General features: G+C 39.1%; 1 protein-coding gene across 2 annotated transcripts in view; it reads right to left on the bottom strand.

Annotated features, from left to right (window-relative positions):
* Positions 1–8,415: 8,415 nt before the first annotated feature.
* The window catches only part of MAP3K7CL (MAP3K7 C-terminal like), a 31,369-nt gene continuing 21,873 nt past the window's right edge, over positions 8,416–17,911 (bottom strand). For both annotated transcript variants that reach the window (XM_009583710.1, XM_009583702.1), the window contains one exon: positions 8,416–9,590. In XM_009583710.1, the coding sequence (XP_009582005.1) occupies positions 9,410–9,590 (181 nt within the window). In that variant the 3' untranslated portion in view covers positions 8,416–9,409. The remainder of the gene's footprint in view (positions 9,591–17,911) is intronic.

The raw sequence follows: 17,911 nt of genomic DNA on the forward strand, positions 1-17,911 counted from the left end.
TCTTCCTCCTTCACAATTTACAATGACCAAAGGAAGGAAGAAGCAAATTGCGAGATGAAATCATAAGCAAAATTGTCTGTGGTCATATATGCCTGTCTGAAGTATGCATTTGCAGGGGAGAGCAATCTGTGTGCTGAACAGTCACAACTGCATTGATGCTCTTAGGTTACGGAATAAGTTCAGCTAGGAAATATTTTAGCTCTAAGTCTCTACTTACCACATGCAAACTGAAAATTTCATATGCTTATTACACATCCAAATTTGAGCAGGCATTCACGCTGAGGGCAGAGAACACACCTTTAACCCAAGCACTCCTCCTCTGCCCAGTTCCTATATCTAAAGCAGAGGGGAGTTTCTCCGAGAAAAGGGTGCCGCAACCACAACTCTCAGAAACATTTTATTTCTCTATCTCATCTTTGAAGCAGCTGAGATCTCCTCTCACTGGAAGAACAGGGAGGGGTATGTGAAGGGAGAGGAAAGGAGGAATGAGACACCCATGGCATTTTCATCCTAGTCCAGTATTTCTGATGAATTTTTCCAAAGAAAAGAAAAGCAAGAGGAGTATTTCTAAAATTCTTTAACAGTATTATGCTGTTACTCTTCCAGTTAAGAGCCATTTTCAGATGTGTTTTATAGTGCTTTGTAAATATTTGACATTTCTTCTGTGTTTGCTTGCCTTTTTTTTTAAAACTCATATAGTTCTGTATAATGACCCTACAGAGCCACTTCATAAGGGTTGGCGTGGCTGCAGTTGTGCGAGTGGGAACAAATGTGCTTACCAGGAACAACAAAAGAGAATGTTTTCTTCGTTACTTTGACATTTTATGCCAGCGTCTGGCTCGTTTGGCAGCTGCAACTGGAGCTAGACCCAGCTCAAAGCGCTGGAGCAAGATGCCTGAGTTTCATATGCACCTCACAGCGTGAGGGTCCTCCCCACTATTAGGTGCTGTGAGGACCTGTTTAGCTCATTGACGGACAGCTCAATGGAAAGGCCCTGACGCAGTGCAGTGTTTAAACACTCCAAGCACGTAATTAAATGCCAATGAACTTTCAACAGTTGAGTTTCAAGCTGAGGTGCTGGTCTCTCTGGCCTTGATCCAGCAAAACACTTCAGCCCATGAATAAAACTTTACCACTGTGAATAGTCCTATTGGCAAACCAGTGGGAACTACCCATCGCTTAAAGTTAGGTATGTGTTCAAGAGATTAGTTTGATGTGGCCACAGAGCCCCACGGTAAGTGCTGTGTTGAACCAGGGCCTAAATCCATTTTACCATGTGGTGCCTTCTTGGCGTGGCTGATTACCTATCAGGCAGCCTTGCTCACTTAGACCTGGACACCCTCATTTCAGAAGCAATGTTAAGCACTTTTAAATGCCACTTTCTCATGATAAAAATTCAGTGACGATTCCCTTTTGGACAATAATGTAGTGGTAGATTTACATGAGAGCACTCTGGCAGTCAAACTGTGAATTAACAGTCTCTTGAATAGAAATTACAGGATTAGGGGAATCTTATAAACATCTGAAAATACTGCATGTACAGTCATACTTAGGAGATACAGAGCTATCACAACCTGCTAGTAAAAATGTTGTCCACTGCCTTTGGTAAAATCCTGCTTCTGTTTTCTTTCGTTTTCATGCCTCACCTCTAAATACAGTGTAATAGAGTTTTGTCTCTTGCAAGGTTTCAGCCAAGTGACAAAACATAAACCTCTTCTTGTTATTTAAAGGGGAATTCTGAAACAGCTAAAGTAGAAAAGCAAACTTATTAGCATGCTTTTTCTGCTCTTTTTCCTTCCAAAATGTTCTAGGAACCCAAGTTTTCCAAAAACGTGGTTGATCAAATAAGCTGTGGGGTGTGCAAGAGCCACCAATTTCATTGCTGGTAAAAGAATCCTAATATTCCAGCACAACCACTTTGAGTTGTTGAAACTGTGGCTGGACCATTGCCCATGCATTAGGGCACTCTTCCGAACACTTCCCGTGTTCAGATTACTTAACCTAAATACAAAGAGAAAAATAGGAAGATAACACTTGTGTTTTCTTTTATAAAAAAGTAACTCATGAATACTAGGCTGTACGAGATTTAAGGGATATTAAAATTTGCCAGCAAAAAAGAGATACATTAGTCAGCTGTTCTGTACTGTGTTATTTAAAGCATATTTGATTCTTAGTTTTTATACCATTAAATAAATATTTTTTATATAAAGTCTCTGCAATCCATTAGTACTGTCTCATATTTTGAAAAAGTAAAGCTGTACAGGCCAGATTTCCAGGCATGTAAATCCAACTGAACTCAACAGAAGTACTTTGGACAAATAAAGATATTACTATATAATTTGTAAGTATTATGAACTCTTTCAGCTTCTCTAGGATGACAGAACTCATTTGACTTGGGTACTCATGTTAGCTGTTGTCCAATGTTGAAAACTAGACCTTTGTACTAGTATCTCTAGTATCTTAAAAATATTGGGTATCACTCTTTTGTTATAGTTTCAGATGTGATCAGATGGTGAGGAATTAGTATACTGTCCTATACCTCGGTAATAGAAAGAATTAGTAGCTATAAAGACTTAAATAAACAAAACTCCACTTGGATAAACATAACTGTATACCCAAAACATTTACTGAGGCATCCGTACTTGCTTCGTAATAATAGTGGTAGATGTCACATTACCCACCAGAGGGAGCACATACAGTCAAATATAAGGGTATCTTTTACAGACGTAAACTAATGAGAGCTATTTAAAGGGTTATAAATAGATTTAAGCACATTTTTAGCAGTTAGTGCATAGCTGGATGTAATTTATATTAGCTGGGAACTGTTATGTGTTTTTTTTTCCTTGAAAGAATACTTTTTAAAAATTCTTTCCAAAAAAGTGTTCACATTCTTCTTGGTGCAGATAACTTCATAAGGAGGTACTATTTAGTATGCAAGTAGTGAGGTTTTTTTTTCTGATTAGACACACAACCAAAGAGTGAGGTCTAACATCTGGAACGATATTTATATGAGTATGTTTGAATGTGCCTCTGTCTTCCATGAATATTAACACTTGCCTCGTATTTTTTTGTACTGACACCTGATCAGTAAACCTATATACTGACGTACTTGCAGAACATGAACACAAAAGACAGTCAAGGTTTTTAGCTGGTAATGTTTTTAAATGATGCATTTGCTTCTGACTACTCTTAAAAATTCAGAGTGGTTGACTTATTTCAGCTATCCAAGCACAGCAGAGGAATGTGACAGGCAAGAGTCAAAGGAACAAGCTGGGGAGAGCACTGCAATGAAATGGCTGTGGAGAAAGTCTGTAGGCAAAGGCAAATCTGGGCTGTGTACTGAGATGTGTCATACACTTGTAAGAAAAACACAAGCTTTTGCTGCTTTAATTTTTTCTGTGATCAGAGAACACCACAACACTATCCCTTCTTGTGGGTAACTGGGTATCTAGTTAGTAAAAGAACCAAACTCTACTTGTGCAATGAAAGCAGCAAAAGCTCATTAGTGGGCATGCGTTTATTTCAGTACAAAAGTGCTCTAGCTTCAGTGTAGTTTTCACTACAAGGCTGTAATTTATTTATCTTTAATGCAAACACAGCAGCTGGCATGGTATTGCGCTCAGTGATTCTTACGGGTCCCTTCCAACTCAAGATATTCTGTGATTCTATGATTAGCAGAGCAGGGTCATACACTGATATTGGTTATTCCTCTTTCTATAGAAGAACCATCCGCAATGCTGTGAGCATCTTTATCACAGTATAGCTCTGTTGATACTAGGCATATTAGACAAAAACATAACCTTAGATGAAGTAAATGTTCTAGTATAAAATGTTTGTGTAGACTAGGCTTGGAAAAGCCTTGGGAAACATCCAAACAAAAGCTTCTTAATTTTGAGCTAAGGACAACAGCCTATACATCCCACTGGTGTAAGCCATAAGAAGCAAGAAAGCAAGCAGTTAAGGCACACAGCTCACTCACCAGTTCCTCTTCCTCACTGTAACTACTTCCTTTCCGTCACTTACAGTTCTCATATCACTTTACTCATTCTGAGCACCCAAGGCACAGTCTGGCATCTGGCCGCACATTTGTTACATCAGCACACACATCCTCATTTCATTTCCCTAATTTCTGTATTAAAATTTAATAAAAATTTGTCTGATAAAATTCAGACAAATAACTAAATCCACAGACCACCTGCTCTCGTATTTTCCAAAACAGTTCAAAGAAGGAAAGCATGTCTCACAGTCAGCACCTGCATGTTGGCAGTGCCTTGCTGCCGTATACCAGCACCAAATCACAAAACGTCATACGATTGTAACGTTTGGAAACCATCTCAAGCACACGGCGATCATCAGACCACGTCATGACATCACCAGTCAACTGGATCTGAGCTCTAGAGTGATGCTGTTTACTCAGTGGGGGGTACAGATGCATGGGTTGTGGTCGGGGGTGGGGGTGGGGGGATTAAAGGAACTGAGGTTTAGAAGGGGGAACTGATGATTGGCATGTAGAAAAACTGAGTAACTCATATGCTAAATCTTGTGCTTTCTACAGTTTAAACCACCGGACTGTACAGTCTAGAAAGCCTGGGTTGAGGTTGACAGTAATTTGTGAATGATTGTCATCCTTCATTCATACGGGTATGAGTAACGCATGACATTCCTTCATGCAAGGAGCACTGAAGAACCTAGGGGTGACTGGCACAGTCTCAAGCAAGCTAGATTTTTTTCATTCTTATAAAATAATCGATGTCTTTGAATTTAAAAATGTCAGCTGCACAATTTTGGTGTGCATCTGAAGGACCCTCTCAATAACTCCGAGTTTAACACTGCAAAACCAAGGGACTCAGCGGAGGAAAGGGTAAGGTCGAGGCTGCCCATCCAATGCTGCCTTGTTTCCCTCCCTCCCTCCTTAATGTGCTCTGTGGTACAATCATGCAGTCACAACGTCTGGACTTGTCCCAGAGAAGCCCAGCAGGATGGACAACGGGGGCCAGCTTTTCGGTACTTGTTGAGTAATAGCCCTGAGCCTTCATTGCTGCACACCTTCCAGGCCTGCATGAAGACAGTTAATAGTTTCATCACGGGTTTTCCAAGGATGTTCATCACCATATTATCCATGCATATACATGCCAGGACACTCTAACAGGAAGGAGCAGACGCTCAGGGCTGTGGATGTGCACGTACATCTGTGGAAGTATGTGCATAGGAAAGCAAAGTCATGCCAGCACCCAGGTTTTGCCAACTCTCCTCACGCTCCTCCTGCTGCCTCACTGCCTGCACCAAATTCCCTTCCCCACCATCCTCTTCTTCGGTCACTGCCCATTTTGCACCCTCCACGAGAAGAGAGGCACGGCTCCTCCAGGCAACAGTCTCCCCTGCTCCTCTAGACACTTCTGTCTTGTGTGTTGAACGAGCAAAGAATTTTATTTAGGAAAAAACACCGGCTGGCTCCATGACTAAGACTGCAACTAGCTCGTTTCTGCAAGGTGGTCTGTGACTGGAGTTCGAGCAGCAAACGGACACGTGCCAGAGCTCCCCAACCACACAGCCCAAAGGAAGGCTGAGAACACCTCTGTGTCGTATCCTTGCGTATTTGTGGCCGCTATGAACAGCGTGTAATGCTCACAAAGGCCTAGATGGCCATAAAGCCTCTGGGGGGAGGTGACACACTTCCAAAGATCATTAATTCACAAAACCAGCTGGAATAAAGATAATCCTGGAAAGGGAAACATTAAAAAAAAGCTGCCAAACCCAAACCTGCAGGTCCTTATCTTCCAGACTTTTCAAGTGTAAAATCGCCCTAGACTCTGTTTCAAGACTACATGAGTCATATCCTTGCTAACTGGAATGCTTAAATTGAGCTTGTTCAGCATTTGTTATGATGGAAGGAAGTTAGTTAGTAATAATAGGAAATGGAAAGCACAGGTCTTGCTTTTTTAAACCCATGTACTTCACTAACTGTTTTCTTAAGTGAAGCAAATTTTCTTCTGAAGCAAATTAATTTATCATCGTAGTGGCATGCTTACTTTTGCTAACCTGAATAACCTGGATAATAGGAAGAAACACACTTTATCTGTGTAACAAACTGTACGTACATAGCTGTATGCATTTAGCAACTTCTGTTGTCATCCGAGCCTTTCACGTGCCTTTCCTTGCCTCCTGACCACTGCTGAATTGCGAGCAAGAGCCTCAGACCGCGCTGTTGTTTTGCTGAATACAACTGCAGTTGTCACGGGCTGTAGTCAGAAGTTATAAAGTTGAACGTTTCATTGGCAGTTGAACTCAAAAGCTGAAACTGGCTTCTAAGTTCTTGGGTAAAATACGATGCAAAACCATCTTTGAAATAATTGCATAAAACGCTGTTTTACAGTGCTATACTTACAATGGACCTAGCCAGCAAAACAATTGAAGGTCTCTCCTTAGATAACAGAAGGACACAAATCATATTATCTATTTGGAAAATACAGCATAAATATGACAACAAATAGTTCTTAAAAAACTTAATTTCAGCTATTGAGTCAGCAGAGTAACACAGTTCAAAGTAATATCTAGAGAAAAATTCAGCACGTCAAAATTGGAGATTTATTGAATATGTTTATCATTATTATGCTCTTGATAAAAAAATCAAGAGATGAATCATACATACAGCAGTTACCTTTCAGAAGGCTATTCTAGCCATTTTTACTCTTTGCAACATTTGAATGATTTTCTGGGTTATGTTGACTTTTCAACATTTTAATTTCACTTGCCTATGAATATTTTTTGAAAATTCCATTTATCTACCCTCCTGTCTTTGAATCCCATTTCGCTGCTACTTTTTCTTCAAAAAATTGTTTTCATGAGATACTTTAATTTTTCTTCCTTGGTACTTCTATTTCAGTTTTACTCATTTGGATTGTGATGCAATTTCTCTGAGTCACTATTCTCGGGCACATGAGCATCCATGCTGGCAGGCAAATATATTGATACAAAGCAGTTAATTTTTACTTTCACCATAACTAAAAGGAGAAGAAAAATTTGATTGCAAATAGCCATGGTCCAGATTAAATACAGATCTCTGACTTCAATTAGTTTGGGATGTTTTAAGAGTTCCATATTTAGCTAGGCTGGTAGCTGGACCACACCACAAATTTGGTGTCTCTACACAAAATATGTAAAAATGTTTCCTGAAATGTTTACTGGTCAGTCTCTGTAGGTTAGAAAAGCCATATTCCCTGGCTACTCTCAAATCGCTGCGTGTCACAAATGATGCCCAGCTTCCCTTCTCTACATGACTTTGGCTCTCCTTCAGGTTTTTCTCAGAGAGTATGATCTGATACTATTCTGACATCTAAAACATAATGGCTGCACTTAAATAGAAAATTTCAAGGTGAACAAAGTTATCTGTAAGTAAAGTTCTGCTGTCCAATCCATCAGCATCCAAAGCCAGTCTGCTGATGAAATAATTCCATGTACTTTGTGCAGTTTCCAATTAATTCACTGAAATCACCAGACTGGCTGACGTTTTCAAAGCTAGATAGAAAAATCTGTGACTAAATCAACAAATTAATTTTGAAAATGACAATCCTGTTGTTGAAAACACATAAATACAGAGAAAAATAATATATCCCAGATTCTGTAGTGTCCTGTGCTCAAAGCAAAACTGTGAAATCTGTACAGTGTATGTTTGCCATCAGCACAAAACTCGGACAAGGCTTTTCCAGCACTCCCAGGCTTGACATCCCAAGTGTTTTTCATTCATTATGTTTTTTTTCTCTCCAACTTTCACAAGATACAGTGCAAATTGGACCCTCAGATAACAATGGGCTCTGAAAGAGGAACAAATACAGCGTTATACTGCCTGTGGAGCAGAAAGCACATACCTCAGAGTGGTGATTTCCCTTCACGTCTCTGCACTGGCCAGGGTAAGGGAGTAAGCAGTGCCGGGCACGTACACTGCCCCTGCCCCGGCGGCTCAGGAGGAGAAGTGGAGACAAGGCTGTCCTCTCCTCCTACCTCATCGCACTCTCCTACTGCAATGTCAGGTGCTTGCAGTAACACAGAGCCTGCTTTCACGCCTGTGCTACAGGGAATACTGCAGGTAGGTAGCACAGAGAAATTAAGGAGCAGCTTTGTATTTTTTTGTCCCCTTTGCTGCCGGAATTACTGGAGAACATTTTGGTGCCAAAAGACTTCCCCAGGAATTGTTCTGATTAACATAAAATGGCATTTTTATAATAGATTGCTGATAATCATCAAAGCTAAAGTTCTGGCGGAAATCTTAAGTTCATAGTTTTCAATTACTAAGACACATGTCAGTACTAATGACATATCAAGTTGAATTCCAACCTCATGAAGACGTAACAAGCTGCATCTGTCAAGCAGAGTTAAAAATACAGGGTGATTTAAGAATATTCAGAACATAAAATGGCTTTTCTATATCTGCTTTTAATGAAAAAAATACTGTATGAATAGAAATGGAAGTATAACAAAGAATTTTCAATTGATCTAGGAAAATACAGGGATAAATAGAGGAAGTAAAACTAACATTTTACTTTCAGGTTGTTTGTATGTCACGGAACTCCTGTCCCTACTTAAAGCCACTTATGTTTCAAAACAGACCGGAAAATAAGAACAAAATATCCTCACAGTACTTTTACTGACATATTCTCAGTTGAAACTATGATGGTAGTATTCATATATTAATTTTTCATTTCTTGCGTGCCAAAAAGTACAATAAAAAGACTCTCAAGCTATCTTTACGCTTGAGGAAGGAAAATTTGACCTCATCTGTTTCCTTTTAGTTTCATAACTTGCAAATTATTACTGGCAGTACACTCGTTTGATAAAAAATAATTACGTTACTTCAATTTTTAATGTGCAATTTCTCAGATTTTATACAACAATGTAAAGTTGACATGGGATAATGAAGTACAGTTTTTACCCATGAGGAGATCCGTTTTAAGATAACTTCCAAACACTTTAGGCATGAGGAAAATAATTAAAAAAATCTTCACCAAACTAAAATTAACATACATGTATTCCATATATTAACATTGTCCCTGCTGTATGCCTTAGTATGGTCCAAATTCCCAACACAGAGACTATTTATATCATTTTCTAGTGTGTCCATATCTTCTTAAATTGGAAGAAATATGTTTAGAAAAGAAACCTGATCTACTAGAACATATAATGGGGATAGATTAACTTCAATTATGTTACTTGAAATAAAATATCCATTATATAATGGATGAAATATCCATTATATTAAGCTACTGGCTGGCAAGCATTAAATCAAATATAGACTTCTACATACTCTGTATCTGTAGTAAAGTATTATAACATATTAAACAGACCTTTATTTTAAAATCTCTTTCCAGCACAGGACCATTCCTGCATTAACTGCCTCACATAAGCTAGTTGAGATTTATGAGGATCCCTGTCTTTTTTGGTACTGTATTCTGAGCTTTTCCAGTTGCTCTACACACTGCGTCTGGGCCAGCTTCAGTGTTCGGTTCTCCTCCGTCAGTTCTGCGTACTCCTTAGCCAGCTGAGCAGCATCCATGCTTTCTTTTTCCACTTGTTCCAGCCTGGCAATCAGCTCCTTTCTGACAGTTATGAAAAAAACCAAAGATTAAAAATGACAGTATGCAAAAATTTGTCATCGTGTGTTAGGTTAAAGCTGGACTATAGATTGTTAACATGGTATTACTTGAGCTCTTGTGAAACAGAGGCCTAGAAAATTAATTTGTTAGCGTCCTCTTTTTCCCTTTAAAAGATGAAGCTGCCAAAATCTCTGAGAGGTTTGCTGTTCAGTGACCAAGCCTGCAAAATGCTGAGGACCTTCAAGTATCTCTAACTTCAGTAAGAGCTGAACATGCAGTTCACGGGGGAGAATCAAGTTCCTGGAGACCCCCTGCTAATATTCTGCCTGAAGAATAACAATTTATTTTTCTCTCAATACCAAACATATTTGAAAGTGAGCAAAGGTTTTTTTGTTCAGTTGGTTAGCTTTATCAGTAAATTCTGTGAAGTACACCTGGTTTCCTTTTTTTCTGCCACAAAGACAAATGATTCTAGTAAATACTAGGCACATGAATCTGAACTTTCTATATTGTTTCTATAATGTGTTTATGCTTAGACCTTAGCCCTGCTGCTGAGGAAGAGTGATAGAGCTGCAAACCTGACCCCTCATGGTCTTTTTAAGAGCAGACACAGGAGGATTCAAGCTATTGCTTCTTTCTGGATGGAGCCACACAGTGCCCTGTGTTCCCAGAGCTGGCCAGCAGCTGGAGTCCCCTGTATAGTATCAAGTGAAATTACCTCAGCAGAAGTTAAGATAAAAGAGGTCTTAAAACACGCTGAAGGCATGAGTAACTCATGGGGTATCTAATCGCTTTCCACTTAGTTACCCAGCAGGCTAGCCTGGCCTCTGCCTTTTCCCCCCTCTAAATCAAATCATTTATTCACCCCTGCTACAGGAAGTCTCTTCTAAAAGGTTCTTAGTTCTTTTGATCATTCTATCTCAGAGATTAGTTAATCTTTAACTGTTCATAGCCCTGTGACTTTATTTCTCAGTCATGTCAAAACAATGCTTGTAGATCATCAGTGGGAAGATGTAATGCCTTCAAAGTGGAGCGCTTTTGCTGCAGTCTTTAAAGGAGCCCTCTTGTCAAGCTAGACCAATGCTTTCAGACAGGAAATTCCTACAGATTAGTAATTCTATCACCACAGGTCAGAGTATTCATGAAATGTTAACTTTTCAGTATTTGCTGATCACTTGCATTACTTATAGCTGCAAAACTACCACTTACAGCAGCAAAACTGTGAGCACCTGGGGTTTGAAAAACACTTCTATCTGGCCTTCTTTTAGGATCGGTTTGATCTTCCTCTGTCAGTGATAGCACAGTTTGCCCATGGTTTAGCTGACTGTTTACAGTCACAGTTATTGCAGTTCAAAGAGTCACAAGGTATAAGAGATCCCTGGCACACCCAGGATTTCTCCCAATTGTGTTTCCCATACAAAAGAAAAAAACCAAGAAGGGAAGAGTTAGCAGCCATTACAGCAATTTTAAGTCACCCAAAAGTTGCAGTAGATAGAAACCCTCCTGTAGCTAAAGATGCTGGCTTTGCTTTATACCACTGAGGTAATGCATAGCAGCTATGCTGCAGCAAAGCCTCTTCTCTTTCCTTTCACCAAGTGAAAGGTATATTCAATCAGTCTTCAAGAGCAAATATCAAGTGCGTATTTTTGTTCAGCAGAGTTCTATTAACATTTGATACAATACAGTTGTAAAAATTGTAAAAGCAGCAAGCCATTAACAGATTCATTTCTCTTTCCTTGGGCCATACTAGATCAACCAATTTTAAAATTGGCCAAGATGAACTGATCTTGCTAGACAGTTCGATATTCCAGTTTCTATTAATGGGACTATAGGCCACAAAGGAATAATTGCACGTATGCTTTAGAGAGTGAGAAATGCATTTAAGGACAATGAGATTTTACAAGTCCAGCAGCTTTAATCACTTCAGTCTCTTAGGGCTTCCTCTTGAAGATTTTTGTCTCTCAGGACCAAAAGAGAGCTTCAGCAATATTTCTTTGCAATTATTCTACTGATGCAATGCTGGACTGAAGGATTAAATTAAGCTCTTTCGAATTACAGACTGTTGACTCAGAAGTGTTCCAAACAAATTAATTCAGAATCATTCTTCCTTACTTTTCTTACACTTACAAGGTTCTTAAAGGGAGATGCCATGAACACACTAATAAGTAATCAGCATCTTAAAAGCAGGTAAATCTTTTCCACGGGGACTTTTAGTACGTGTACAAGAAAGGTACCGACTACTCTATTTGGACTTGAGCCAGGAGTGGCACAGACAGACAGTGTGCAAACTCAGACAGCTCTATTAATGAATGTCAGTCCTGATTTGATAAGATGAGGCTATGTGCAGGCATGGCTTTCGTGCTGCTCTCCAGTAATACTCAAGCAGCACAGATAACTTTTTTTTCCCCTGGGATTTAACTTTGCTCTTAAACAAAATATAAATGCATTGAGATCAAAATATACTCATTGCTGTAGTCCACACTCTAGGACCTCCTTCGTAGAAAGCACTTTCCTTGCACTGAGGTAGTAAAATTGCCCACTTCTGAGTCAGCAGAACCTACTTATTCCCTTCCCATCAGGATCAACACCTGTTTACAGGGTAGGGTGATGTTTCAGGCAAATACTGCCAGCCTGCCACAGAGATCTAAAATTAGAGTACCAGGGAATTGCTAAATGTTATGAATGGTGTGGTTTACGAAGCTCACAAAAGGATGAGGACAGTAACTAACATTTGCTTCTGATCTAATCCAGGATTTGAACTTAGCTTCCAGAGGTTAAAGAACACCATACTAAGCTCTTGCACCATCTAGCCTTTGTTATGGATGCTTAATAAATAGATCTAGCACTGTGTAATCTGTGTTTTCTGTTAATGGTTATCCTGAGTTTAAATATTAACAGCATTGATAAGGTATTTTCTAAAATGGTGCCGAGGTACTTGAAGCTTTGAGACAATCTGTAATGTACACTTCAAGTGTTCTTTTTCAGGGAGGTGTTGGAGAGGGAAGAGAAGACCAGTGTGATTTGCATCATAAACCAATACACCACAAGCCATACCAGAGCAGGAGAAAAACCCAGCATGGTCTTAGGGAAATTATTTCTCTTGTCCTGGCCTTAGTGACTGACCATGCAGAGAACAGAGTTCCTTTACAGTAATATTCACAATTAATAAATACCAAGAAAAGTGACAGACGAAGCAGATAAATCTATCTGGAGATAAGTGTGTTTGGAGATGGACTGGACTCAAGGAAAACAGCTTCCACAGTGCAAAGAGGCAGACTTGTCTTTCCCCCATTGTGAACAATGTATTCAGGATCATGCATGTGGGGTACTACACATTTCTTCCCAGCTAACATGTGTCTGTGTGTTCTGGTGGCCATAAGGTCATTTACTCTTCCCATATTTGACATGGCTTTCACGTCAGGAGGAATCATGAGACCCTGTAATTGCTGTCTGAGGAGACTGCCCTTGTGTGTTCAAAGTCTACTAATTCATTTTTAAAACAATGAGACAGCCTGTTTTAATGTAAATGAAAGTATTTCTCGGATGCCAGCACATAAAAGGTCTGTAAATATTCATCATTGCAATAGGGCAAGTTGAGGTTTCTCTCTGTATTAGGAAAGCTGTAATTTCCACCATTTGGCAAGTACATGTGAGATGATGAAAAATCAGGACTAGAATGGGAAAATTATTAAGATAAAAGGTTGCCTTTATGGTTTATAGCAATCTTTTTCTGCAGTACCTGAAAGTCTGAAGACTGTTTATCTCAACAGTGTTGGGAAAGACACTCCAGAAACCATCTGGACTTGAGACCTTAGATACAGTCCTATGGTCATGAGAGCATGCAAAAGCATACGGAAGGATCCCACAAAATTAAGCAGACATCTCCACTGCATGTCTACTGTAATGTGTGTAAAAGAAGGAAAAGAAATCATATTCATGACAAAGAAAAGAAGTGATCCTAAACCAGGTGGTGGTCAAATGATATTTTTTGGAGAGTTATATTAGAATTGTCTGGGGGAGGAAAAAGAGAAAACCAGCCAGTGCTAAGAATAAAGATATAGCTAGCAACCATGGCAACTCTAATATTTAACTACATAATCCAGGGTCATTATCTAGTAATAGCAATATAACAAGTGCTCAAAATAACCAGCCATCCCATCCCTTTCACCCAAACTTAGATACCCAAAAACATCTGTTATGGAAATACATGTGTGTTTCTGGAACATAAATTAAATTACATTCTATGACCTAAATGTGGTGTGTTCTCGCTTCCACACCCTTTTCTTTCTTTTTGATCATGTCTCCCATTCCAGAGTGATTTTGTCCCTTGTACTACATATTGCTGGCATAGATGGGAAGAGTTTGAGTGAAGACAGCAAAGCAAGGTATGATGATTTGTATTAGCAAAAAAATCTGCCCAATGTTCTTTTAAATTCTTTCAATTTCTTCCTTCTTGTTTGTTCTTTTCCCAAGTAACTTCTCTTCCCCTTCTTATTTGCTTTGTCCTTTGATTTTCCCCTCTTTGAACCTGCAACCTCCCTTTCTCTCTTACATTTGCCATTTTCCTGTGAAATAGTTGTTGTCTTCTTTCCCACTCCCAGCCTACTACATTCTGTTGCCATCTACATTGCATACAAGAGAAAGGGGAAAATAAGCTCTGTTCTTGCCCTGATGAAAAGCAGCCCTTGTCATTTCACACCACTGCCTTTCTATACTTCGGCCATACTTGATCCTCACACTACAGTGAGAGACAAGTCAAGCTAAGCAGAATTAAAAGCCTTTAAAAAGTTGCAAAAGGGAAAATGTTTTTGACTATTTTAAAACAATGTTATTCAACTTTCTATTTCTTAAAGATGCCTCCTTTAGAAATATACCTGCATGTATTATTTCATGTGTAAAAGGTTACATTGAACTTTGGAGGATGGAACAAAAATTGTTTGAAGTAGAATGAATATTAATCCATTTTTCGTTCTACTAAAAAGCTCCAATACCTGTACGGACATTTATGCCGGGTTAACTTAATATTATTTCTTCCTCCTAGCCAACAAATAAAAAATATTTGCTCAATCCATTTTCTGCTCTTTTCCTGACTATCGTTGTCTTCAGTATTCTGTGTGCACAGTGTACTACTAGTAGGCACCACAGGTACAGACACTGCCAGGTGGGACTTGACATTTTAATTCCACAGGTGAGTTGATCTGTGGAGAGGAAGTTCAGAGCACTGGCAGGGGCACCATCCAACAAGCACTTCTGGTTGCCTTTGGTAAAAATGTATGCTGAAGAACACTGCACTAATTGTTTGTTCCTATTAAAAGGGATGAAACTCTATCTTCGTCCATTTTATCAAAATAATTTTTAAAAGAAATAGACAATAGATAGCAGGTGTATTAGGCAATTGTGAATCATTTCCATACGTTCAAATTCAAATGTAGAAGATAAAGACACCTGCAACAGGCGCAAATTTCAGAAAGCTGCAAACACCTCCAGCTTTTCAATTCGATTGTAACTGCTTTTGAGGCTAAAAGCTGTGCATCTCATCAGACGTTTTAGAAAAGTCAAAGATCCTTCCCTTCTGAGAATGGAATATTCAACACGCATGCCACCCCAGCCATTGTAGTCCACTCTTCTCTTCATTCAGCATATGCTACCCCATAAACTTCCTTTAACTTTCAAACTGTAACTGTTGAGAATGTTTTTGGATGTAAATCATGATCACTAGACCAAAACTCTCTTTTACTTCTTGCTTAGTCCTTCACTTCCACAGTTATACTCCCTTTCTATCTAGTTTTATATAAAAATCAAGGTTAATGTGTTCAGGTTGTGTATGCTTACATCTGTGTAAAGGTATATTTGTCCCAATAACTTTTTAATCCACCTTCCAATTTCAACCAAACTTCATGCGGTGAAGAGGTCCCAATTAGTTTCTGGAAGGTTTTATAAAAACAGACTGCTACAGAAAGTAAAGACACCCCAAAGAGGAAAGGCAGTATCTTGGGACCTCCTCCAAAATACTACAAAATGGAGAATCTCCCTGGAGGGAGGGGTCATAAATAGTTCCCATATGGAGGAAAAAAGCTTCAGTTGGTACTTTCAGCTTTTTAAACTTCAAAATTCTGTTATTACCACAGTGCACCAACCTGTAGGAAATAAAGCATCTTCAATCCCAGTGCTTGTAGGACCACTTCTTCAGATTAAGAGATCTGGAAGGTGGTGAAAGGTACTGCACTGATATTTGTCATGTTTAGACATTTCACAGCTACACAGCATGTGAATATCTAGGCCACAAATATGTAATTAGAAGGCACATAAGAATCACAATAATATAATTCTATTTGCTGCCTTATTCAGCCACTCTTGTTTCAACATATGTTTACTGGGGCATGAAATCTTCTATCCACAGAACAGGTTCAGCAAAGGTAGCAGTGGTGGAAGCTTCCTCACATTGTTCAAGTGTTGACATCCACTGGTGGAAGGAAGGCAAATGCCAGCCTGAAGCCCCTTAATTCATCCAGAATAACCACTGCTGAGAGGCTGACTTCTGGGCTCAGAGGTTGATTAGAATAGTTTTGAGCTGAGGTAAACAATTTTGTGCATGTATCTGCCATTTCCAAGGAGCAAAATATTTCTAATTCAGCTAGTACCACAGACGCCATAGATAAACGAAAATCCATTCAAACAGCATTTTTTTTCATTCTAGTAAATGCAAAAATATATATGTGAGTCTAGTTTTCAAGGGCTCCAAACTTACTTCATAAATGTGCATAACTGATTCAGGGATGTGTGAGTAATAATAATGCGTTTGTACTAGTAGACTCTAAAAACCAAATGATCTAAGGCTTCCTTTTGAGTTTACACATCTAAAATTAAGCACTTAAACAACCATTGAATCGTTTATATTCAGTTTGGATTTTCAGACAAGACAAATACACATGGTTTCCACTGAATTCACTTGGTTGCTAAATACACACGTAAGCAGCTTATGTTAGACTATCAAATTCAACAAATCATTGCAAAATTATGTGAATTCATTATCTTCTCTACACCTTTTTAAAAACACCAATTAGTTTTGATTGGCCAAGTTTAATTAACGATAAATCAAATGCAAACACTGGGACAATGTAGTGTTAATCTCGTTTGGTTATTTTTTCTTCTTTTTTTTAACTTCTGTGCCAATCTGTCAGCAACTGAGTGCCATGCAGGTCCTACAGTGGAAAGAGATTTGTAGTGGGAAACCTCAACCAGTTCCGACACTTCAGGCAACAACTAACTATATTGTGCCTGTAGTCATCAACCCTGATAGAGACAGGGTTCACTTTCTTACCCTATATAGTCTGGATTCAAGGAGATCTTTGTAAGACTACAGGATTTTACTAGCTTCCCTCCCATCAGCTTGCTTCTGCAGCTGAAGACTCCCATGGATGCAAACTTGGCTGAACTGCATGGTCAACTGTACGAAGACTGCTATGAAACAGATACAGTGGTCCACCTTCTACTCAAAGCTCACTCTGCAACAGAGCTCTTTCGATCCCTGTTGCTATATTACAAATATTTGTAATATACAAAGCAGCGTTTGGAAGAATGATGGTGTGGTCTTCATTTTCACAAGTCGTCTCAGAGATCAACACTGAGATAACTCTCCCTGAGGAAGGCAACACGGCTTGAAGTCACCTTCAGTGTGAATGTAAAAATAAAAAAGCATTTGAAAGGGAAAGTTTAATTAGCAGTACCTGTTATTCCTTGGGGTTGATTGTCTATTAAAAACTTTCACTACTCACCCTCTTTCCTCTCTCTGAATTTCTTTTTCAGGTTTTTTGTGGAAAGGGACCGAGAGTCACAGAGTGCACTTTGCCACTTAATAGTCATGCAAAGATGGCAGGGGTATGAGTATAGGCCATAGACAAGAAAAAGAGTCTCCAGCTTATGCACTTTGGATACAAACACCTAAAATGTCAATGTACATAGAGACAATGCACCTCACAGAAAAATGTTTACTAATATTGTCAAGTATTTTAAACCTAACTGAGGATCCATTATGTTCTTCATTAAAACGTGTAAAGATAAATTGAAAAAAAAAAACCCTAAAACTAAAAAGGGGACTCGCACCAGCTGAACTAGATTGTTATGTGACCTGCAGGCTGTCAATGAAAGTTTTAAGGGACATCTGTATAACTGAGGGCTCAGAGCTAGGACAAATCTGTGTCCTTAGTGGTCCCAGTTGATCCTATGGACTAATGGCCTAACTGTTGTGCTGTACTGTGACCGACAGGCAGAGGTATAGGGTCAGAAAATATCATGTGAAACCCTCATGTTTAAAACAGGATTTT

The sequence above is a fragment of the Fulmarus glacialis genome, unplaced genomic scaffold (genome assembly GCF_000690835.1).
Source record: "Fulmarus glacialis isolate BGI_N327 unplaced genomic scaffold, ASM69083v1 scaffold18910, whole genome shotgun sequence".
Taxonomy (NCBI): Eukaryota; Metazoa; Chordata; class Aves; order Procellariiformes; family Procellariidae; genus Fulmarus; species Fulmarus glacialis.